General features: G+C 44.3%; 1 protein-coding gene across 8 annotated transcripts in view; it reads right to left on the bottom strand.

Annotated features, from left to right (window-relative positions):
* st3gal3a (ST3 beta-galactoside alpha-2,3-sialyltransferase 3a) overlaps positions 1-25,672 on the bottom strand; it is an 80,658-nt gene that overhangs the window by 16,974 nt on the left and 38,012 nt on the right. For 4 of the 8 annotated variants that reach the window (XM_071346013.1, XM_071346014.1, XM_071346015.1 and 1 more), the window contains 4 exons: positions 25,099-25,193; positions 21,842-21,905; positions 21,104-21,199; positions 20,658-20,844 (listed from right to left, as the gene is read on the bottom strand). In XM_071346013.1, the coding sequence (XP_071202114.1) occupies positions 20,658-20,844; positions 21,104-21,199; positions 21,842-21,905; positions 25,099-25,193 (442 nt within the window). Of the gene's footprint in view, positions 1-524; positions 717-18,156; positions 18,749-18,787; positions 19,542-20,657; positions 20,845-21,103; positions 21,200-21,841; positions 21,906-25,098; positions 25,194-25,672 lie in introns of those variants that run through there. The other 4 variants (XM_071346020.1, XM_071346019.1, XM_071346018.1 and 1 more) reach the window with 3 other exon arrangements.

The following is a 25,672-nucleotide window of genomic DNA, read 5'->3' as shown; positions in this document are numbered from 1 at the left end:
ATACGTATCAGTGGGGATTAAGAAGTGAGTATACGCAATGGCCACTGAAAAATAATTGGGTATACGGCATATACCTACATATACCCTCCACTACACTACTGCTGCCTCATGATTAGTTGTTCATTCCTCTCTTCAGCTGAGAAACTGACAGAGTGAGAGCTGACGCTTAGCAGTTGGTCAGTGGATTTTAACACAAGTCACCTGTACAAACAGACCAGAGCGATGCCTTTGATATTTCCAAATAAAGAGTGACTATAAAATATGGCCAAGTGGCTTTGAGGCGGATTTGGCTGTGTGCCCAGGACAAGCCCAGACACATCCCACCTCTCTGTCAGACAGGTTCTGAATAAAGGGCCTTTCTGGTTCTGACAGGGCAACAACATCACAGCAAAGGACACATAAAGCCAGGGCCAGGGACACAGTCCCCGCTGTAGTAAAACTAAAAACATGTGATCTCAGGTTTCACCTGGTCGTTCTGAGAGGGAATAGTGATGTTGTAATAAATAAAGAATATGACACCTATACATAATTATTGTGAATTGGCTTTATTTGAGTTATTATACAGTATATTGTGAAAAGTTCCTATTCATATTCAACTTGTTGCAATCAACAAAGTGTACAAACGGCAAATGTTTTTGTTATGTGGAGCCTGTCACGTCAGTCACACAGACAGTGTTCCAGGTCCTGGTCCACTGTAGCAAGATCTCAAGCTGGGTCTGGGGCAGGGAGGAGATTCAGATTCAGAGTGTTTAATAGTCACATGTAGAGGGTCGCAGGTGTGATTGCAGAGTACACTTAAAATCTTGGGCTTTGAGCTTCAACATGCAGGACTAAGTGAAATAAAATAATGAAAATGGTAATAAAAAACAACAATAGAAATAGCACTATATACATACTAACAGATGTGGCAGTGATGAATAATAAAATGTGCATTAGGGTGGAGGCAGAGTAAAGACTGTTGAGGGGGTGGGGGGAGTGACCATAGTGGGAGCTGCATGACCATTGAGATGGTGAGGGGACCAAGTGAAATAAGAAATACAAATTAGTTGGGGGGGGGGGTCCATAGGGGGAGTAGCAGGGGGAGGGTGGAGCAGGGAGCTGACTAGTGGTGGCTATTCAGCAGCCTAATGGTCTGAGGGTAGAAACTATTTCAGTTTTTGCCATGATGCTCCTGTACTGCCCGCATCTGTGTGATTGAAGTGGGGAGAACAGGGCATGGCTTGGGTGGCTGGGGTCCCTGATGATCTTCTTGGCCTTCCTGCAAAACCTGGTGTTGTAGATGTCCTGGTGGGCAGACAGTGTGCAGCCAATGGTGTGTTCGGCTGCACGTATCACCCTCTGAAAAGCCTTGCTGTCCGCGGCGGTGGAGTTGCTGTACCAGGCTGTGAGGCAGCCCGACAGTATGCTCTCGATGTTGCTCCTGTAGAACACTGTGAGGGCCCTCGTGGACAGGACACATTTCTTCAGCATCCTGAGATTGAAGAGTAGCTGCCGTGCCTTCTTCACTACAGTGTCTGTATGGTTAGACTATTTCAGCTACTCTGAGATGTAAGTGTAACTGTAAGCCGAGGAATTTGAAGTTATTGACCGTCTCTATGGCGGCCCTGTTGATGAGGATGGGGGCTTGTCCAGCCTGGTTCCTCCTGAAGTTCACAATCAGCTCCTTTGTTTTGCTAACGTTAAGGGAGAGGTTGTTTACCTGGAACCACACCATCAGAGTGCCTACCTTCTCCCTGTAGACTGTCTCGTCATGGTTGTAACTCAGGCCTACTAATGTCGAGTCGTCAGCAAACTTGATGATGGAGTTGGAATTGTGTGAGGCCACCTAGTTCCAGCTCATAGCCTAGCCTACTGGGGTGGGAGGACGTACAGGAAATCAGGGCTTTTTTTCTGTGAGGTCACTCTCCTGCACCAAGCAGATACTGTATACTTCATAGAGGAGTTGCAGAGAATCCCAGACCAGTTCAGGGAGCCCTGTGACTTTTACGGGCCACGTGGGGTTCCTTTTACGGGCTAGGGGTTTATAAAAGACAAGTAAAGAACACCTCACAGCACAGGCCGTTTATCATCTGTTTTTTATTTTGTCCAAAAGAGAGATTTGTTGCCCTTCCATGTAGGCCTAGGTACCGCACGCTAAGATAACTAACTTGGCAATCTAACCCAACACAGAAGTAACGTCATCTCCATGAAGCCACAGCTACAGAAGCATTGTTTTGGTTTTTCCTTCAAAGGGAGAATGTTCTGGAGTAGATAAAAGCCAGCTGAACGTCTGTTTATCCAATAGGAATAATATTTTCTTTGATTCCTTTTGACAAAACCCATCCCATTCCATGAGTCATGTCAAGCCTCCAACCACAAATAAATACCATGGCTAATTGGCCTCTGCTGGCACGAACCTAACCCTTACTTTATTTTTCCCATTTCTGTGGTAGAGATTCTAGAATTAAGAAGAGAAGTGTCAGAACTCCAATGCTTTTGACGAGAGCCCTGGTCAAAAGTAGTGCCCTAAATAGGGAATGCGGTGCCATTTGGGACGCAGCATCCGTCTGTGGTTTCCCTGGTAATAAAGAAGTGATAAAGTGTGAGGAAATTACCGATATCAGAACCAGATGGAAACCAAACGAAGCACAAAAGGACCATCTCACTCTCTGACATGTGGCTAGTAATTCCCCTACCCCTAAGAGTCTAAGTCTTTGGGGGGGGGGGATCCAAAAAACGAGACGAGTCTCATGAACAAAACGGAGAACACGTTTGTGTTTGTAAGAGTCTCGGGGTGGGGTCATAGTTCCTAGCCCAAATTGTTTGTACCCTACAAACGTTTTCATGAGAAGACCACACAAGCTTGCAGAACAGGACTACCGAGTGCTGAAGCGCATAAAAATAGTCTGTCCTCAGTTGCAACACTCACTACCAAACTGCCTCTGGAAGCAACGTCAGCACAAGAACTGTTCGTAGGGAGCTTCATGAAATGGGTTTCCATGGCCGAGCACCAGCACACAAACCTAAGATCACCATGAGCAATGCCAAGCGTCGGCTGGAGTGGTGTAAACCTCGCTGCCATTGGACTCTGGAGCAGTGGAAACGTGTTCTCTGGAGTGATGAATCACGCTTCACCACCTGGCAGTCTGACGGACCAATCTGGGTTTGGCGGATGCCAGGAGAACACTACCTGCCCCAATGCATGGTGCCAAGTCTAAAGTTTGGTGGAGGAGGAATAATGGTCTGGGGCTGTTTTTCATTGTTTGTGCTAGGCCCCTTAGTTCCAGTGAAAGGAAATCTTAACGCTACAGCATACAATGACATTCTAGACGATTCTGTGCTTCCAATTTTGTGGGAAAAGTTTGGGGAAGGCCCTTTCCTGTTTCAGCATGACAATGCCCCCGTGCACAAAGCAAGGTCAATACAGAAATGGTTTGTCAAGATCGGTGTTGAAGAACTTGACTGGCCTGCACAGAGCCCTGACCTCAACCCCATCTAACACCTTTGGGATGAATTGGAACGCCGACTGCGAGCCAGGCCTAATCGCCGAACATCAGTGCCCGACCTTACTAATGCTCTTGTGGCTGAATGGAAGCAACATCTAGTGGAAAGCCTTCCCAGAAGAGTGGAGGCTGTTGTAGCAGCAAAGGGGGGACCAACTCCATATGATTTTGGAATGAGATGTTTGACGAGCAGGTTTCTACATACTTTTGGTCATGTACTTTAAATTAGATTTTAAAAAACATGAGTTAGGAGTGGGGGATTTGAATGCAAAATAAGACAATGGAAAATATGACTAAACGGATAAAAATGAAGACATACATGTATTTTATCATTGCACACAAAGTCCAACCGAAACTTGACTTTCTCTTGTAACCCAACCCCTCTGAATAATAGAGGTGCAAGGGGCTGTAATATGCGGTTGCTCAAGGCTGGAACGACAGATTTTTCACCTCGTCGGTTCAAGGTTTTGAACTGGCAATCTTTCTACAGGCCCAACGCTCTAACCGCTAGGCCACCTGCCGCCCACCAAGGTTCAAACAGCCCCAGTGAAAGCATTACTCTGGAAGAGGTCACGTGTGCTCTTGGGGAGGATGGCTGTGTAGTTGAGGAGCTCCATCGAACACAACAGTAAATTGGTTTTGGCAATGATATTTACCCATTTTGGGGCATAGTTATACTCATACAAGTCAAAGGCAAATTTTGTTACAGGCAAAAAGAACAAATGTCTAACCGGGATAGCCGCAAATCACAGCTCGCAAAGGATTCCCTGCAGACACAACCGTCCAAGCTTAGCAAGAAAATGCATGCTGCCTACGGGCCAGTGTGTGGAATAAAGGTGGTGGAGTAAAGGTGGTCCAGAGTTTTTCTCCCTCTGGTTGCACATTTAACATGCTGATAGAAATTTGGTAGGCCAGCTACGCCAGACACTGCAACTTGCGAGCCCACCCTGACCTTTCTTACCTCCGAAATCAGAGAAATTAGTTTGTCCACCCAAAATATTGAACAAGACACGTCAGAAATCAAGACCACGATGAAGGAAATAGAAGGGAAAATCGATACACTGACCACCCGCGTTAGCGAAGCAGAGGACCGTGTCGCAACATTGGAGTTTGGCGCCGTCACAATGAAAGGTTGGGTAGAATCCAGAAGGAATTGCAAAAATTGCAAAAGTTACAAGACCTGGTTGATAATTTGGATAACAGAACATGGCAGAAAACAAAGACATGATACAGTTCTTACGGAGGGAAATCCTGAATATGTTGGAATGCCAATTTGAGAGGCCACTTGAGATTCAGAGGGCACATAGAGTCCCCACAGGCCCGCCCAGAAGAGAGCTGAAAGAGGGACGCCGTTCGCTGCCCATCATTGCTACGTTATCAGTTGAAGGATGAAATTCTCAGAGCAGCGAGAGAGAAGAGACAGGTGACATGGCAGGGATCTACAATTATGTTCTTCCCAGACTATTCTAAACGAGTTGACGACTGGAGGATGGCATTCAAACAGGTAAAAACTGATCTAAAATCGAGGGGGATCGAGTTCATTCTGCGTGGGGAAATTTGTTTTAATTTTTTAAGGGCCTTCAGATTAAAATTATTTTTCCTTTTTCACATTTCCTCTGATTGGCTCTATTTGAACATGAAGTGTCAATTCAATATATTACTATAGTTTGCCAGTAAGCGGCGACAAAGCACTATAGCCTTGTGTGTGACAGAGCCTTGAATTTTTGTAAATAAAATACTAACTATGTCCCAAAAGGGTATTACAGTTTGGGTGACTGTCAAGTTCATCAATCCCATCTATGTGTTGTTTCTCCCCAGCGCCTTAGGTTTGGCTGGGAGTCTACTTAGTTCTACACACGTACGTTTTTATGTTTTTTCTTAGGTTTGTTTTTCTTTATTGCCATGGAGATCTACACCACTGTAATACTTCTATACTGTATAGGTTATTATACATTCGCTTATTATGACTTCTTTATAACTCAATGACCAACATAGCTGAATTAAAATTAGCTAACTGGAACCTTAAAGGCTTAACCATATAATCAAGAAAAAGAAAAACGTTAGCATATCTCAAGTCTTCTAAGTTGGACATAGCTTTTGTCCAGGAGACACATCTGAATAAAAAGGAATCAGAAAAACTCAAATGCTCTTCGGTGGGAAAGGCTTTCTCTAGCTCGGGTACAGGCCAATGCAGGGGAGTATCTATTCTCATACATAAAGCCATTAACTTTACTGAAACTAACTGCTAACTGATTCAGATGGTCGTTCAGTTGTTCTCTGGAATATATATGCACCTAATGCAAACAGGCCCAATATGGTTCTCAAACTCTCTTAGAACTGGGTGACATCCCAATATTATTGGTGGGTGATTTTAACCAGATTCTAGACAAGGATCTTGACAGGTCTCAGCCTAGAAATAGTCTGGAGAGTAAATCAGCAGCTGCAATAAGACTACCAGCTAGGGATTTAGGCTTAAAATATATTTCGTGATCAATACACCTAGATGGGAGGGACTATTCTTTCTCCCACCCACAATGTTTACACTAGGATTGATTACTTCCTAATCTCACAGTTGCTAGTGGATATCTCTCTCAGTTCGACTATAGGTAATATAGTCATTTAGGACCATGCTCCTGTGTTCATATGCCTTTCCCAGTTTTCGCAGACTCCTAGGAGCTGCATATGGTGCTTGAACAGGTCTCTGTTAAAATATAGTATATTCATCAAAATGATTAGTGATTAGATATCTCTTTTTGAGCAAACTAACAAGAGATAGGAAAGTACTATCTCGGTTTGAGGGGGAGGATTATATCTTATGCTTCATTCAAGAAAAGGACTGCCAATCTACACTCCACCGAACTACAATGTGAGCTTAAGCTGCTTGACACTTCATACTCCAAAAACAGAGACAGAACTATGTTAAACAAGATAATTGCTACTAAATATAAGCTTAATAGATTATATCATAAAAAAGCTTGATAATTCACTGTTCCACATTAATCAATCTTATTGGGAGATGGATGAAAAACCTGGCCGCTTGCTGACTTACAGACTAAAGCAGCAAAACAGTAGGAACCATATAGCTGGCATACGGTTGCAAAATTTTGCAATTTCTACCTCTTCAAAGCAGATAAATGAGGAGTTTAAAGGCTTCTACAACACCCTTTATACACCACAGAGCGTACTGGACAAACAAAAGTTTGATAGCTTTTTTGCAGACCTGAATTTACCACAACTCTCAGATAACGATAGAGATGATTTAGATGCACCGCTTAAGGTTGAAGAGATCTCTCATGTTATCAATAATACGCCTTCTAACAAGTCTCCTGGGTTAGATGGCCTCCCTTCTGACTTTTATAAAAAGTTTGAGACAATTATTACTCCAATTTTGATAGAGTTCTGGAATGATGCATATAAAGTTGGATCTTTACCCTCTTCCATGCATACAGCAATTATATCTCTTATCCACAAAAAAGGGAAAGATCCACTTGATCCGAGTGGATATTGGCCTATTTCTGTTATTAATAATGTTGAAAAGATCTTAGCAAAGGTGCTTTCAAACAGATTGTCTAAGCTCATTGGTAGTATCATCAACCTGGATCAGACTGGCTTTATCCCCCACCGTTATAGCTCAGATAACCTTAGAAGGCTGATCAACATACAGTGTACTGTTCAGGACTCAAGCGCTCCAACAATTGCTTTGTCATTAGATGTTGCCAAGGCCTTTGACTGTGTGGAATGGGGCTACCTTTTTGAATCTCTTACACGATTTGGCTTTGGGGAAAACTTTGTGAATTGGATAAAAACTTTACGTGACACTTCTTATGCCTGCGTTTTAACAAATGGTCTCATATCAACTCTTTCCAGTTACATATCGCTCTCACTGCTGGTGATTCTCTGATCCACCTCTACGCAGACAACACCATTCTGTATACCTCTGGCCCTTCTTTGGACACCTCAAGATGAGCTTCAATGCCATACAATTTATCTGTTGGTTCTATTCTGTTGGTTCTATTTGATGAGCATTCTAAACAATTCTTAAGCTTTGCCCAAATTACTGAGAAATGTAAGCTGCTACAGAATCAATATTGGAGGCACCTCCAGCTACAAAGTTCTTTGTCAAAATGGTTGGGAAGCCCACTTACCTGTCCCATAGCCAGCCCGATTGAAGAAATACTAACCAAGCCATTAACTTGTAGGGGGATGGCTCCAATAATTTATAATCTGCTACAGGAGCAATTGTCTGATCCTTAATAGCACGAGGGGGCCACAACAGACTTTTCATCCATCAAGACGTCCCTCCAAGGCACTTCTGTTAGCTTGCTAGCCCTGGCACACTAGCAGCCTGAAGCCACTCTGTCACGCCCTGACCTTAGAGATCCTTTTATTTCACTATTTGGTTAGGTCAGGGTGTAACTAGGGTGGGGATTCTAGTTTTTTGTTTCTAGGTTGGCCTAGTATGGTTCCCAATCAGAGGCAGCTGTCTATCATTGTCTCTGATTGGGTATCATATTTAGGCAGCCTTTTTCCACCTGTTGTGTGTGGGATCTTGTTTTTGTATTGTAGCCTTTTTGCACTACAAAGCTGCACGTTCGTTTTGTTACTCTTTATTGTTTTGTTGCTGGTTCACATTAATAAACATGATGAACGCCTTCCACACTGCACCTTGGTCCAATCCTTCCAACAACGATCGTTACACACTCACTGGACTCCTATGATCACTCGGCTACGCATGCCTCTCGCTAACGTCAATATGCCTTGTCCATTGCTGTTTTGGTTAGTAATTATTGCCTTATTTCACTGTAGAGCCTCTAGCCCTGCTCAATACGCCTTATTTAACACTTTAGTTCCATCTACCACACATGCGGTGACATCACCTGAGTAAAATTATATTTCTAGAGACAATATCTCTTTCATCGTCACTCTATGCACAGGTTTACCCTCACTGTATTCACATCCTACAATACCTTTGTCTGTACATTATGCCTTGAACCTATTCTACCGTGCCCAGAAATCTGCTCCTTTTACTCTCTGTTCTGAACGTACTAGACGACCCGTATCCTCCTCCTCTGTTCCTCTGGTGATGTGGAGGTTAATCCAGGCCCTGCAGTGCCAGGCTCCACTCCCACTCCCCAGGCGCTATCATTTGTTGACTTCTGTAACCGTAAAAGCCTTGGTTTCATGCATGTTAACATTAGAAGCCTCCTCCCTAAGTTTGTATTATTCACTGCCCTAGCACACTCTGCCAACCCGGATGTCCTAGCCGTGTCTGAATCCTGGCTCCTGTCTCCTGTCTCCTGTCTGAATCCTGGCTTGGGAAATTTCCATCCTGATCTACAACAGTTTCCGACAAGATAGAACTGCCAAAGGGGGCGGTGTTGCAATCTACTGCAGAGATAGCCTGCAGAGTTCTGTCTTACTATCCAGGTCTGTACCCAAACAATTCAAGCTTCTACTTTTAAAAATCCACCTCTCCAGAAACAAGTCTCTCACCGTTGCCGCTTGCTATAGACCACCCTCTGCCCCCAGCTGTGCCCTGGACACCATATGTAAACTGATTGCCCCCCATCTATCTTCAGAGCTCGTGCTGCTAGGTGACCTAAACTGGGACATGCTTAACACCCCGGCCATCCTACAATCTAAGCTTGATGCCCTCAATCTCTCACAAATTATCAATGAACCCACCAGGTACAACCCCAAATCCATAAACACGGGCACACTCATAGATATCATCCTAACCAACTTGCCCTCCAAATATACCTCTGCTGTTTTCAACCAAGATCTCAGCGATCACTGCCTCATTGCCTGCATCCATAACGGGTCTGCGGTCAAACGACCACCCCTCATCACTTAAACGCTCCCTAAAACACTTCAGCGAGCAGGCCTTTCTAATCGACCTGGCCCGGGTATCCTGGAAGGACACTGACCTCATCCCGTCAGTAGAGGATGCCTGGTCAGTCTTTAAAAGTGCCTTCCTCACCATCTTAAATAAGCATGCCCCTTTCAAAAAATGTAGAACCAGGAACAGATATAGCCCTTGGTTCTCTCCAGACCTGACTGCCCTTGACCAGCTCAAAAACATCCTGTGGCGTTCTGCATTAGCATGGAATAGCCACCGTGATATGCAACTTTTCAGGGAAGTTAGGAACCAATATACACAGGCAGTTAGGAAAGCTAAGGCTAGCTTTTTCAAGCAGAAATGTTCATCCTGTAGCACAAACTCAAAAAAATTCTGGGACACTGTGAAGTCCATGGAGAATAAGAGCACCTCCTTCCAGCTGCCCACTGCACTGAGGCTAGGAAACACTGTCACCACTGATAAATCCCCTATAATTGAGAATTTCAAAAAGCATTTTTTTACGGCTAGCCATGCTTTCCACCTGGCTACCCCTATCCCGGTCAACTGCCCTGCACTCCCCACAGCAATTTGCCCAAGCCTCCCCCATTTCTCCTTCACCCAAATCCAGATAGCTGCACCTGTACATAGCCCATAGCCCATCAGTCAGCCGTTCCTTCCAGTTCTCTGCTGCCAATGACTGGAACGAACTGCAAAAATCTCTGAAGCTGGAGACTCTTATCTCCCTCACTAGCTTTAAGCACCAGCTGTCAGAGCAGCTCACAGATCAATGCACCTGTACATAGCCCATCTGTAAACAGCCCATCCAACTACCTCATCCCCATACTTTGCACCCCAGTATCTCTACTTGCACATTCATCTTCTGCACATCTACCATTCCAGTGTTTAATTGCTATATTGTAATTACTTCGCCACCATGGCCTACTTCGCCACTTACCTCCCTTATCTTACCTCATTTGCACTCATTTTTTCTACTGTATTATTGACTGTATGTTTGTTTATTCCATGTGTAACTCTGTGTTGTTGTATGTGTTGAACTGTTGCGCTTTATCTTGGCCAGGTCGCAGTTGTAAATGAGAACTTGTTCTCAACAAGCCTACCTGGTTAAATAAAGGTGAAATAAAATCAAAAAAAAAAATGTTTTGATCATGCCAATCTTTGAGTGGCTTCTGGGACCCCAGTTTTGATGCATTCTCACATATGTGTAATACAACTGTTAGCCCCAACCTGTTCAATACCATTTTTGGGGTACTTTTCCTAGACCAGAATTCTACCACGCATCGCATTTGCCTCACTGCTAGCTCGCCGCTAAGTCCTCTTTCACTGGAAGTCTGCAACGCTGCCTTCCTTTATGCAGTGGGTTAAGGAAGTAATGTCATCTCTGCCTCTGGAGAAGGTTAGGTACACTGTGCTTGGGTCCCGACAAAAGTTAGACTTAACCTGGTCCCCATTAATACAATATGTGGAGAGCCTGTCTTTTACTTAGTGTAACTTGCATATTTTGGTAAGCAGTCATGTCTGTTTTAGTGGCCATTTGTGCTGATAATAATTGTTCTTGAACTTTTTCCATTGTTTTTGTTTATTTGACTGTTTTTCTGTTTGTTTCTGTCCTATTTAATTTACTTTAATAGTATATCTTTGTATGATGCCTTGGTTGGTGGGTGAGTGGATTGGAGGGAGGGTGGATTGGAGGCTGGGGTGGGTGGATTGGAGGGAGGGGGTGGGTGGATTGGAGGGTGGGAGGAAGGGTGGATTGGAGGGAGGGTGGATTGGAGGGAAGGGTGGGTGGGTGGGTGGGTGGGAGGGAAGGAGGGATGTGAGATTTAGGGGTTGAGGTTGTACTGTTTTTGTTCTCATATTTGAAAATCTATAAATAAAGTAAAAAATAAATAAATAAAAGTGAAATGTATCTGAAGTCAGTTGTTAATGTAGTGTAGCAGTAGTGTAGCAACCCATACTATCTATTATTTATTTTAATTAAAAAAATTAGCTTGTTTTTGGTGTGTCTGATATCATTATTTGGTTTTATATTATGTTTATAATACTCTGTATTTTTCATGTCATGTCCTTTTTGTTGTTAATAAATTGTTAATAAAAGAAATGAAGAAAGCATTACCCTGACGAGAGGTACCGAGAGGAGAGGGATAGGCCAGGGGCATTAAAAACACAGATGAAAAGCAAAAAGACCCTGCTGTATCAATATAACTCTATCCATTAGGGTAATTAGCTAAGGCTCAAGGAGCATTCCTGACGGGCTGTGCAGGACCAGTTACTGGGATACCTGGCCTGGGACTGAGATGTGCTACCACACAACACAGTAGTCAGGTATGTTGGTCTTGCTGCAGTTAAAAACAACACAGCGCTGGTATGTCACTTTAAATCACAAAATCCATGTTTGGTACCTTTCCATTCCAGCCATTATAAAGAGCCCATCCTCCCTCCACCAGCTGCCACTGGTGTAAAATGTTAGCGTAGCATCATCACTCTGCTCCAGCTCTAGCTCTAAGCTTCTAACTGAAAGGCCAGCTGGTAATCCTGTGTAACGGGAACCATTTTGTTGTCTAACTTAGAAGGCAACCCAACACCTCCTCTCCTCTCAACCCATACTCACTCAGAGAGACACGACCAGTGGGATGGGAAACCCAGCAGACCTATCTGGGTTCAAACAGGGTTCATTTTCTTTTAAATACTTTCTAAGCACTTGATTGAGCTTGCTCTGGCTGAAATGGAAACAATGGAATACTCCCAAAAGTGCAAACCCTCCTTGACCATCTGGCATTCCAGGCCAGGCAAAATCAAACACTCCAAAGTATATAAAAGAAAACCAGTTCTATTTGAACCCAGGTCTGTAACCCATCTGTACAGAGGAGGGAAGGGAGGATCAAATAGCTAGACACCTCATATGCATACAGTCACAGCAGTATTCAGTGAAACTGTACCAACCACACTGCTGTGATAAATTCCCCCTTGGTTCAAAAGAATACTTTGCATATTAGCGCAGGTTGCGTCCCAAATGACACCCTATTCCCTATATAGGGCTCTTGTCAAAAGTAGTGCAGAATAAAGGACATAGGGTGTCATGTGGGATGCGCACATTGTATTAAATGAGGCGCCCTTTGACCCTGGAGAACACTGAGGCTAGAGTTGTACCCTTCTATGAGTAGGCCATGAGAGTAATTGGTGCTCTTCATAGTACAATGCAACCACTCAGTCACTGCCTCTGTCTACACTACTGTTATCTATGTACAATCAGGCTACTGCCAGCCAACACTCTCCCTCATTCAGAACCACTGACAATTGTGTGTGTGTGTCTACTAGTCTGGTAATTGCAGCCTAGCAGTAGTGTGAGTCGCAACTTGAGCTCCCTCCTAAAAGCTTATGAATGAGGATGGTCTCATAATGAATTTCTAGGGATTCACTGAATCTTTAATACAACATTGTTTGTCTATTTTGACTGTGTAGTGGTAGAAGCCCTAGTGTCAAGCATTACACATTTACTCCATATCCTCAGATTACTAAATCACACATTATACCAAAGACAGTACAGCATGGAGATAGGATGAAACTGTAGAAATCCCCAATAATGTTTGTAGGCGATGTCATGGCGACGTTGACTAACGGTCCCGTCAAATTAAAGCCACTCCTGCAATATAAAGTTGTTTTGACGAAAATGAAAACGTGTCAGTTTGTCACTTTCGTGAGGTTGGAGTAATAACATGTTCAACTCCTTAAGACATTGACTTGCATCTAGGTTGTGCACTTAGATTTATAGAAAATTAACTAACTAAAGAAGAATTTTTCACTTCTTTCATTTGCTTCTCAAACTCTGGCCTGGTCTGCTTGGTCTGTTTCTGGCGATGTTGCGCCTCAGGGTTTATAAACTCTGTGATTATACTGGGTACATGACATACAGTGTTAAACTATTGTATACAGTAATATCCAGGGCTATGTTACTTTGTCCTAATAAGATTAATTGAAAGACTTTACTACAGCTCCATACATGACAAGCAAATCTATTGTTATTATATTATGTTACCTCATACAAGTACTTGGGAGTATGGCTAGACGGTACAATGTCCTTCTCTCAGCACATATCAAAGCTGCAGGCTAAAGTTTTATCTAGACTTGGTTTCCTCTATCGTAATCTCTCCTCTTTCACCCCAACTGCCAAACTAACCATGATTCAGATGACCATCCTACCCACGCTAGAATAGGGAGATGTAATTTATAGATCGGCAGGTAAGGGTGCTCTCGAGTGGCTAGATTTGCCACCAATGCTCATTATAGGACACATCACTGCACTATACTCCTCTGTAAACTGTCCATCTCTGTATACCCGTCGCAAGACAGACTGGTTGATGCTTATTTATAAAACCCTCTTAGGCCTCACTCCCCCCTATCTGAGATACCTACAGCAGCCCTCATCCTACACATACAACACCCATTCTGCCAGTCACATTCTGTTAAAGGTCCCCAAAGCACACACATCCCTGGGTCGCTCCTCTTTTCAGTTCGCTGCAGCTAGCGACTGGAACGAACTGCAAAAAACACTCAAACTGGACAGTTTTATCTCCATCTCTTCATTCAAAGACTTAATCTTGGACACTCGTACTGACAGTTGTGGCTGCTTCACGTAATGTATTGTTGGCTCTACCTTTTTGCCTTTTGTGTTGTCTGTGCTTAACAATGTCTGTACCATGTTTGTGCTACTACCATGTTGTGCTGCTGCCATGTTGTGTCGCTACTGTGTTGTTGTTATGTTGTGTTGCTACCATACTGTGTTGTCATGTTTTGCTGCAATGCTGTGTTGTTGTCCTAGATCTCTCTTTATGTAGTGTTGTGGTGTCTCTCTTGTCGTGATGTGTGTTTTGTCCTACATTTTTAATCCCAGGAGGCCTTTTGCCTCAGGAGGAGCAGGAGGCCTTTTGCCTCTTGGTAGGCTGTCATTGTAAATAAGAATTTGTTCTTATGTGACTTATCTAGTTAAATAAAGGTGAAATCAAAATTAATAAAAAAGAAAGGCTTTATGTGCGCATACATAAGTGAAGTGTTTTCTTGAGACGCAAGGCCATTTAAAGTGTAGAGAAAGAGTAGAGGATTCGCAGTATGACTGTCATGACTAGCTGACTCCAGAGTGTCTGTCTGCCCCCTCCCACCCACCCACCTGGCTGTCACTGGGTGAAAAGTGATCCAGACACGGACTCAGAGCACAGGACCACCACAGTGATAGTCTTATTCGTCTGTCTGTCTGTCTGTCTGTCTGTCTGTCTGTCTGTCTGTCTGTCTGCCTGCCTGCCTGCCTGCCTGCCTGCCTGCCTGCCTGCCTCTGCCTGCCTGCCTGCCTGCCTGCCTGCCTGCACTGGGCAGACCAGGTGAGCCCAGGTCTCCTCTCACAGAGCTACTGTTGCTCTCTGATGTGCATCAGACCCCTGAATCCCATAGTCTGCCAGCCCACAGCCCTCTGAACCCTATACTCTCGGACCCCCCTCCTGTTCGAAGTGATCAGAGCAGGGACAGGAGGGAGTCTGTCTGTGGAGACCCTATACACATGAGTGAAAAGCGTACTTCATTCCCCATTATGTTCATTTTATTTATGCCTACTTTCAGATACAATACTATACCATTTGAATCTGACCCATCCTTCTCTAAAGAATGGAGAATGAAGAGAGGAAGTTAGGGAGAATGAGGTTTGCTGAGTTTAACAACATGTTCTATGTGCTCTATTCCCATTCAACCATGAAGGAATGACCACAGTGACTGTAACCAGAGATAGACATTTTTCTTCTCAGAGACCAAAACCATATCAGTCCCAGCCCTCTAACATTAACCTTAAAACCATGTCAGAGCCCAACCTTAGAACGCTGCTCTGACCTTCACTGGTCTGTAATAAAGATTTAAATTAGAGGGAACCTATGGATTCAAATGTATGGTTATTATCACATTCATATTAATTTACAAGCAGGGTTTAAAGAGAGAGAGAAATTCCACAATAACAATATCAACTCATAGGTCATCTGTCCTCCCATTGTCCTCATTGTACTCTTCCATCAGTCTGTCCTCCCATCAGACATTCTGAAAGCATAGCTTGCTCCAACAGTCTAATGAAGCTTGCTTGGGGCAAGCTGCTCATGTGTGGTAGGCTTGCAGAAACTTGAATGAATGACAGTAGGGCAGACTATCCTGTGGAGATTTCTGAAAATATTCAGACCCCTTGACTTTTTCCACATTTTGATATGTTACAGCCTTATTCTAAAATGGATTATATTGTTTTTTCCCCTCATCAATCTACACACAATACCCCATAATGACAAAGCAAAAACAGGTTTTTAGAAATGTTTGCAAATGTATATATAAAAAAGGAAATATTACATTTACATAATTATTCAGACCCTTTACTCAGTGCTTTGTTGAAGGACCTTTGGCAGCGATTACAGCCTAGAGTTTTCTTAGGTATGACGCACACTTGTATTTGGGGAGTTTTCTGGCTGGGCCACTCAACGACATTCAGAGACTTGTCCCAAAGCCACTCCTGCATTGTCTTGGCTGTGTGCTTAGGGTTGTTGTCCTGTTGGAAGGTGAACCTTCACCCCAGTCTGAGGTCCTGAGCACTCTGGAGCAGGTTTTCATCAAGGATCTCTGTACTTTGTTCCATTCATCTTTCCCTCGATCCTGACTAGTCTCCCAGTCCCTGAAAAACATCCCCACAACATGATGCTGCCACCACCATGCTTCACCGTAGGGATGGTGCCAGGTTTCCTCCAGATGTGAGGCTTGTCATTCAGGCCAAAGAGTTCAATCTTGGTTTCATTAGACCAGAGAATCTTGTTTCTCTGGTCTTTTGTCTGAGTCCTTTAGGTTCCCTTTAGCAAACTCCAAGCGAGCTGTCATGTGCCTTTTACTGAGGAGTGGCTTCTGTCTGGCCACTCTACCATAATGGCCTGATTGGTAGAATGCTACAGAGATGGTTGTCCTTCTGGAAGAATCTCCCATCTCCAGAGAGGAACTCTGGAGTTCAGTCAGAGTGACCATCGGGTTCTTGGTCACCTCCCTGACCAAGGCCCTTCTCCCCCGATAGCTCAGTTTGGCCCGGCAGCCAGCTCTAGGAAGAGTCTTAGGAGTTTCAAACTTCTTCCATTTAAGAATGATGGAGGCCACTGTGTTTGTGGGGACCTTCAATGCTGCAGAAATGTTTTGGTACCTTTCCCCCAGATCTGTGCCTCAACACAATCCTGTCTCGGAGCCCTACGGACAATTCCTTCGACCTCATGGCTTTGTTTTTGCTCTAACATGCACTGTCAACTGTGGGACCTAATATACACTGGTGTGTGCCTTTCCAAACAATGTCCAATCAATTGAATTTACCACAGGTGGACTCCAATCAAGTTGTAGAAACATCTCAATGGAAACAGGATGCACCTGAGCTCAATTTCGAGTCTCATAGCAAAGGGTCTGAATACTTATGAAAATAAGGTATTTCTGTTTTCTATTTTTAATAAAATTGCAATCATTTCGAAAAACCTGTTTCGCTTTGTCATTATGAGATTGATGAGGAAAAACATTTTTTAAATACATTTTTGAATAAAGCTGTAATGTAACAAAATGTGGATAAAGTCAAGGGGTCGGAATACTTTCCAAATGCACTGTACTTCCCACACAAGTATTTCTCTCTTTTTCTCCCCCTCTCTCTCCTTCTTCTCTCTACCCCCCTCCTCTCTCTTTCTCTCTCTTAACAGCAAGTGTGAACCATAATGCATGTAGACTTGAGGAGACCAGAGGTAAAAGCTCTGTTTCCTTAGTGAGCACAGCTCAGGGATATTCAGGTATATTAGCTAGCCAGGGGATTGAGCTTCTTTCAGTGGCCATGTTCCCTAAGAAAGCCTCTCCTAATCCTGATAAACATCCCCTCAAAGCTGTCATAACCTGAGTATACTGAGCAGCACTATCCAATACTAAATTACTGTGTGTGAAAACAAAAAGCAAATTCTCTAGAGCTAAATTTAAACTGGTCACGTATGTCAACAAAATCCCCAAAATCTAATCAACTTTTAATTGTCATGTATCAAATACAACTGGTGTAGACTTTACTGTGAAATGCTTGCTTACAAGCCCTTTCCAACGATGCAGTTTAGAAATAATAATAAAATAAGTAACACAAGGAATTAAATAAAATACACAAGAATGGTGCTATATATAGGGAGTACTAGATCAATGTGCAGAGGTACAAGGTATTTGAGGGAGATACTGTATGTACATGAAAGCAGGGTAAAGTGACTAGGCATCAGGATAGATAATAATACAACAACAAAACAACTATAATAATGTTTCTAGTTTCTCACTTTTAGCAGAGCAGGGGGAGTAGAGTTACAGTGCATACACTGTCCTTGAGGTAAACGTACTGCTGTAACGGCAGCAGCCTCTGCTATGCACCATAAGATACTGGGCTTTAAAAATGGAGCCCAGATGTATGCAACAAAGCACCTTCGTTACTATTGTCAGATAAGAGACAGAGAAAGAGAGAGACTCTCCTTAAAGAGATAAGGAGTCATTCACTCTTAGAGACTTGCCAATGAACTACATCATTAAATGTCTGTCCCTCACCTGAGAGAGGAACTCTACACTACCTGTAGCACAAAAGAAAGGGACTGCCTTTCTTACCCCAAATTACTCAGAGTTGTCTTTTTGTTGAGGCCACTATAGTCAAGAAAGGACTGTGCAACTAAAGTAATGTGCTTACTGTGGTCCATAGAATCATGTTGAGGAGGAAATTGCAACGTTCTTCGTCGGAATGAGAAGGATCAGACCAAAGTGCAGCGTGGTAAGTGTTCATGATTATTTATTTAAACTGAACACTGAGACAAAATAATAAAATAGAACAACACGAAACAGTTCTGTCTGGTGCAGACACAAAACAGAAAACAACTACCCACAAAACACAGGTGGGGAAAAAGCTGCCTAAGTCTGACTCTCAATCAGAGATAACGATAGACAGCTGGCTCTGATTGAGAACCACACCCAGCCAAACACAAAGAAATACAAAACATAGAAAATTGACATAGAATGCTCACCCAAATCACACCCTGACCAAACCAAAATAGAGACATAAAAAGCTCTCTATGGTCAGGGCGTGACAGTACCCCCCCCCCCCCCCCCAAAGGTGCGGACTCCGGACGCAAAACCTGAACCTATAGGGGAGGGTCTGGGTGGGCATTTCTCCACGGTGGCGGCTCTGGTGTGGGACGTAGACCCCGCTCCACCTCTGGCTTGGCCCACTTGGGTGGCGCCTCTAGAGCAGGGACCCTCGTAGCGGGCCCCGGACTGGGGACCTTCGTAGCGGGCCCCGGACTGGGCACCCTTGTAGCGGGCCCCGGACTGGGGACCCTTGTTGGGAGCTCCGGACTGGAGGGCGACACTGGAGGCTCCGGACTGGAGGGCGTCGCTGGAGGGTCCGGACTGGAGGGCGTCGCTGGAGGGAGGAGACGCAGAGACAGCCTGGTGCGTGGAGCTGCCACAGGGCCCACCAGGCTGGGGAGAACTACAGGAGGCCTGGTGCGTAGAGGAGGCACCGGAAGGACCGGGCTGTGGGGGAGCACTGGAGATCTGGTGCTTACCACTTGCACCTCTCCATTTGGCTCAATGCCCACTTTAGCCCGGCACGGGCGGAGCGCAGGCATAGGACGAACTAAACCTTCCCAGCGCCCCGGAGACACAGTACGCAGAGCCGGCGCAGGATACCCTGGGCCGAAACGGCGCACCGAAGACCAAGCGTGCTGAGCTGGCACAATCCGCCCTGGCTGGATGCCCACTCTTGCATGGCACTTGCGGGGGGCTGGCATATAGCGCTCCGGGCTATGAGCGCGCACTGGAGACACCGTGCGCTTTACCGCATAACACGGTGCCTGACCAGTACCACGCTGCTTCCGGTAAGCACGGGGAGTTGGCTCAGGTCTATCGCCTGACTCCGCCAATCTCCCCGTGTGCCACCCACAAAAAATGTTTGGGGTTGCCTCTCGTGCCTGCTGCGCTGCCTTGCCTCATATCGCCGCCTCTCAGCTTTAGCTGCCACCAGTTCTTCTTTCGGGCGCCGATATTCCCCAGCCTGTCTCCAGGGTCCCTGTCCGTCCAATATCTCCTCCCATGTCCAGGAGTCCTGAACCCTCTGCTCCTCCATACCACGCTGCTTGGTCCGCTTGTGGTGGGTAGTTCTGTAACGTTCGTCGTCGGAATGAGAAGGAAAGCGCAGCGTGATTATTTATTTAAACTGAACACTGAGACAAAATAAAAAAAATGGAACAACACGAAACAGTTCTGTCTGGTGCAGACACAAAACAACTACCCACAAAACACAGGTGGGAAAAAGATGCCTAAGTATGGTTCTCAATCAGAGACAACGATAGACAGCTGCCTCTGATTGAGAACCACACCCAGCCAAACACAAAGAAATACAAAACATAGAAAATGAACATAGAATGCCCACCCAAATCACACCCTGACCAAACCAAAATAGAGACATAAAAAGCTCTCTACGGTCAGGGCGTGACAGAAATCCTCAATGGTCTTAAGTTATAAGCTAAGCCTGAATAAAAAGACATCCACTCTGTTAGTCTATAGTACTGGCTCACACTATGCTCAATTGGTGATTGTCTCACAGACTGATAACATGCAGCACGCTGGCACTTGTCTTCCAATGTGACCATTCCTCCACACAGCATACATATTCCTCAAACAATTCAGTATGGTATAATGACACATTAATTCTCCAGTCACAACAAGTTCTGAGTTCCAAAGTGAGAATATAAGCCTACCATTATCTAGTATTATCCAATTGAATTAAACAGTGTGGTAAAGATGAGTAAATGTCTTCCACTTATCGTCACACAGGATCTGATCTGATGCCATGTTTTTCTCTCTTGCCATTTCTTAACCGTGATATTTCCTGGGCACAGTGCGACACCATAGTTTACACAGGACAAACAGGTGCATATGGCTTGGTAAAGTTAGCCCAGAGATTCTCTCTGAAGTCTACAGTAACTTCCCACTGCCCTCTACTGGTTAGCCTGGTTAACCAAACATTGCATTTCCAGAACATTAGTAGGGGCGCTCTGTGATGGTTAAAATGGCAAGTTTCCCAAACACTGAGAGAGCTCTCCAGGGATGTTCCCATCCGGTGGCTATAATGTCTTCTCTATACTTTAGGACTCAATTAGAACGTTATTTAACATTATATGAACGTTGCCTGTTTGCTGGGTTAATACTTACAAGCCTGGCTTGGCTTGGTTCGGCTCAACTCAGTAGTGTGAAAAAGGGTTCATTTTCCTTACCAGCCTCTCCTTAAAGATTATGGACCGCAGCCATTTGAAGTCGAGAGCTTTGAAGGCAGAGAGGACGAAGAGGGAGTCCTGTTCGTAGCGTTCAGTCTTCTGGATGGCTCCCTCTGGGTAGGTGATACGCATGGTGGTCTTGGAGCCCACATCCTTTTCATAGCCAGACACTGGAGCCTCGTTCAACCTGCAACACACACAGGTGGACTGGGATTAGGAATCGATAAACACAGGGTTCTCACAATCACAGAACCTGGGCTCTTTCTCAATTTGTCTTTCCTCAATTCCTCACATCCTCTCTCTTTGCCTCCTTCTCAAAACATATCGGAAGGAAGGAACTTTGGATGTTTTCTTCTAGAGCTTTTGATAAGGAGGTGAGGAGAGAGGATGGAAGGAATCTAGGAAAGATTATTTAAGAATCCTAGTGTTAATGTGCCTTAACTGACCTTGCAATCACATCGTACTCGTCAATCTTCACACCCATAGACTTGTTGGCCAGAATACCACCATTTCCCATGATGATGCACTTCTTACAACTCTGACTAGAAGAGCAGGAAAAAAACAGCACAAACACAAGTTCTATGAGGTTTGTGAAGTGAGAACATGCCAAGTACGGAACAGTGATTAATTTGATTCTGATATGATATGTAGTTGAGCTTTCGCTATTGGGTCTTACGTTTTAGAGAATGTGACCTATGTTTAGTCTGAGTTCTACATTCCATGTGGAAAAATAAACACATGATCAATTTCCTTAGTTGATGAAATCAGGTCTGCAGATTCTAGTGGCTGTGGAAAGAACCAAGACCTAAAAAGACAGAATGCTGGCCAGAAGTGAAATTATAAAACTACCAAAACGGCTGCCTGCTGCCTGTGTGATTATAATTCATTAATCTTTATGTTGGAAGTAAAATTACTCAGCAAAGTGTCCTGGATTGGAAAAACATATTTCTAGCCTGGTCCCGGATCTGTTTGTGCTTTCTAGCCAACTCAAATCCAATGGTTGTTTTGGCATGCCAATGACCATAGGAGTTGGCAAGACAGCACAAACAGATCTGGGACCAGACAACAGCTTTTCTGAGACAGCTCCAGAGTTTTCAGAATGTCCTGGCATAACCCCTTTTAAACTCCCCTAGTCATCCCTGTTGTTGTAATAGACCTGTTATGGTGCTTGAGGTGTGACATACCTGTCCAGCTCATCTCCCAGACCATAGCTCTTTGTTGCTGTCAGAATATTATCTATGATCTTTTCTGAGGAGAGATGAGGAGAAAAACACAGCATCTGAGTAGAAGATAAAAGTCCTGTTATAAAGAGGCTCTCAACACATAAATTCCACCCTGCATCATCACCTCAGCAGAGAGACCAAGGTAGTGTTGTAAACCTGGTGGACTTTGTCACTTTGATAAATGAACCAGGGAATGAAGCCAGAGGAGAGGCTGGGTGGGCTGACAGAGGGGAGGAGAGGTGAACAGAACAGAACAGAATACTTCTTCATGTTATACAACCATCAGAGATATCTGGGTGGCCAGGCAGGCAGTCCAGGACAGAGAGGTAAGAGCAGGGCCTCATACAGAGCATGTACACCTCCTGGGTCGGAGCAGAGAAGCGCTGAGTCCCAAATGGCACCCTATTCCCTATACAGTGCACTACTTTTGCCCAGAGCCCTATGGGTCAAAAGTAATGCACTATATAGGGAAAAGGGTCCAATTTAGGACGCTTAGGACGCAACAATACTGTATACAGCTTAAGACACTGAGAGGAAAAACGATAGGGCACGAAGAAATACCCGGTTAGAGGAATGGCATTTTTAAACAAGCACATTCTCCAGGCTGATGCGGGCAACAATCCTTGGACCTCAGGGAATGAGGTTACATCACGACACCTCTGGAATCTTAGATGCTCTGGTTCTTTCAACAAACCACTATATAACTGGCTATTTATCTAGCCTGTTATTCTAGGAAGAAAAAAAAGTGTAGAGTAAAGAATAACTTCAATCTGGATGTTTTCTATGCAATTGATGAGGGTAAATACACGTGCCCTATAATTCAGGGGATCAGGATTAAACTAATTGGGAAAACAGATGTAAGCTCTGAAACGCTGGACCATTTATCACGAGACGAAAGTCCACACGATTTGACTGTATAGCCTAGCAGTTGCGTGCTATTCATGATTATTGACATTCAACTAAATTGCCAGGGCATTAAATTGCCATTAGATACTGTTTCTCAGATACAATGAAGATCATAAGATGGAATCGTACTCCCACATGACCCAAGGATGACATTTGAGTCCGAAATAATGTAATAATGTAATTTATGGAATCACAGAGTTATGGAATCAGACCTTTTCATTTGTGATGAGTCATTTTTTAACTTTTATGGATTCAGTCCATAAAAACGGAGTCCCTATTTGACACATGATTTAAACGAATAACACATTATAACACATACTATAGAATAATTAAGGGTCGCTCAGAAGCAGTCAACAGCATTGATGTGGAGACAGTTACATCTTCGTCCAAAATTTCTTGGATATCTGTAGTGTGACTAACACTGGAGAGATAGGCCTGCGTCTCAAATCGCACCCTTTTCCCTATATAGTGCACTGCTATTGAGTAGTGCACTATATAGGGAATAGGGTGCCATTTGGGACGCAATCGAGATGTTGACTACTGTGGTGATATCCCAGATACAAACAGACTAGATCAATCAGGCTGGATGGGAATCAGTTGAAAAGATTGTCTCTCCTTCCAGCCAAACCACACAGCTGATATCAGATGAGAGGGCTAAGCTACCATAGCACCATCTGTAAGGAAGGGGGACCTAGGCTAGGCACATTCCTGAACAAAACAAATCTCTGACAATGTAGGACTCCAACCAGATCTACCAACCGATCAACAGCAAAATAAGGGCTTACGTATGACCTTAATAACCTATGTTCATGCAAAAGGGAAGACCACATGTTCAGTGTGATCCCACAAACTGACCTCTTTATTTAACTAGGCAAGTCAGTTAAGAACAAATTCTTATTTACAATGACGGCCTACCCCCGGACGACGCTGGGACAATTGTGTGCCACCCTATGGGACTCCCAATCATGGCCGGTTGTGATACAGCTTGGAATCGAACTACGGTCTGTAGTGACGCCTTTAGCACTGAGATGCAGTGCCTTAGACCGCTGCGCCACTCGGGAGCCCTACTACTGAGCCTCAGAACAGAAAACGCCCAGGACGTGTTAGTTGGATGGGAGAAGAGAGTCTGTGTTTGTTGGGCTTCCTGGTTCAGATCAGCCATGAGCATGAGGGCAGGCAGTCAGGCCACAAATACCTCACTGATTATTACTGATTAACACATTTAAATGAGAATAACCTGTATAAATAAAGGTTAAATGAAATAAAACTGATTAGCTGATGCTGTGTTGAAGACAAGGCTACATACTGTAGCTACTCATTCCACCATTAACATGTGTTTGGGTGGGATACTTGCGGTGTGAGGATCAAAAGCCTGGGACTGGGAGGTAATCAGGGCCTGTGACTGGTAGGCCGAAGGATGTGACGGTCAGACAGTGGTGCTGTGTTGGTGCTTCTCAATGTTACTGCCAAAGGGCAGGACATTGATGGACACAGTTCTCAGAGTCACAGATTTCTACGAGAACGCTAGCTAGCTAACACCCTTCCTCTGATACCGAGAACCATGAACATCAAGACATGATCTTAACATGTTTTGCACACGCAACATGATGAGCTAGACTACACAGCCATCTCCTGATACCTTTCCAGAGATATTTAGAGCACTGACACACTCGTTATCATCACTACATTTAGCCAGATTTATATTAAAACAGATTCTATTATATTAATATTGAACCCAAAACATTTATGTAAAACTTCGATGAGATGAAACACTTCAATTAAATGGGTGATCTCATTGTTTTAGAATGGATAAGCGAGGGGCAGGAAGACGGAGCAGGTTGATGCTTTGCTGTGATAGCCTGATCCCTGCATAGAGGCCTGATCCCTGCATAGCAGCCTGATCCCTGCATAGAGGCCTGATCCCTGCATAGAGGCCTGATCCCTGCATAGAGGCCTGATCCCTGCATAGCAGCCTGATCTCTGCATAGAGGCCTGATCCCTGCATAGCAGCCTGATCCCTGCATAGCAGCCTGATCCCTGCATAGAGGCCTGATCCCTGCATAACTTTGAGCAGCAGTGATGTTCTTCTCGATAAGGCCAGTATTTGTTCTCTCCCTCGTCTTAGCACTGACCCAGAGCACATAGCTACATCCTCCTCCCTGTAGGTGAGCTACTTGGCTTTCTTGAGTCAACAGCGTCCTCTACCAGGAGCTCCCCATTCTTCATGGTCATCCAACTGTGATCTGACTAACTATGAACAAAGACATGGATGTCAGTGGATGAAATAAACAGATAAAAACTGAGGTCCATACCTTGCGTTTTCATTCCAAAAGGTGGGAAAAAGTTGCTGATCTTGGAGAATCGTCTAAAGTTTGGATCGAGGAACATGGGGGCTGGTTTAGCGAACCTGGAGATAAACGGAGAGCACAATTTATAAAAAGTGAGAGTGAGACTAGTTTTTAACCTTGATTTAACTAGGCAAGTGAGTTATTAAGAAAAAAATATTATTTACAATGACGGTCTAAATGGCTTGTTCAGGGGCAGAACAAGAGATTTTTACCTTGTCAGCTCAGGTATTCGATCTTTGGTTACTGGCCCAATGCTCTAACCACTAGCCTACCTGCCGCTAGTGAGAATTAACAGGCCATAAATAAGAGCAGCCAGACAGACAGGCACACACGGACAGACAGGCACAGACAGACAGGCACAGACAGACACACAGCCCCCGCGTGGAGGTAAGGCAGGGGATGCTCTGATTAATGTGAGGCAGCATGCTTTACAGGATTACAGGAGTTGAGTTTCATGTCATCCACTGGCTGTCTCCCTCTTTTTCAGCACCCAGAGCAGAGAGGAGAGATGTCTGACGTACTGTTACAGTTGAACCAT

This window comes from Salvelinus alpinus, chromosome 16 (genome assembly GCF_045679555.1).
Source record: "Salvelinus alpinus chromosome 16, SLU_Salpinus.1, whole genome shotgun sequence".
NCBI classification, from domain to species: Eukaryota; Metazoa; Chordata; class Actinopteri; order Salmoniformes; family Salmonidae; genus Salvelinus; species Salvelinus alpinus.
Note: the sequence above shows the minus strand (reverse complement) of the source record. Positions and strands in the feature narration are given on the sequence as shown.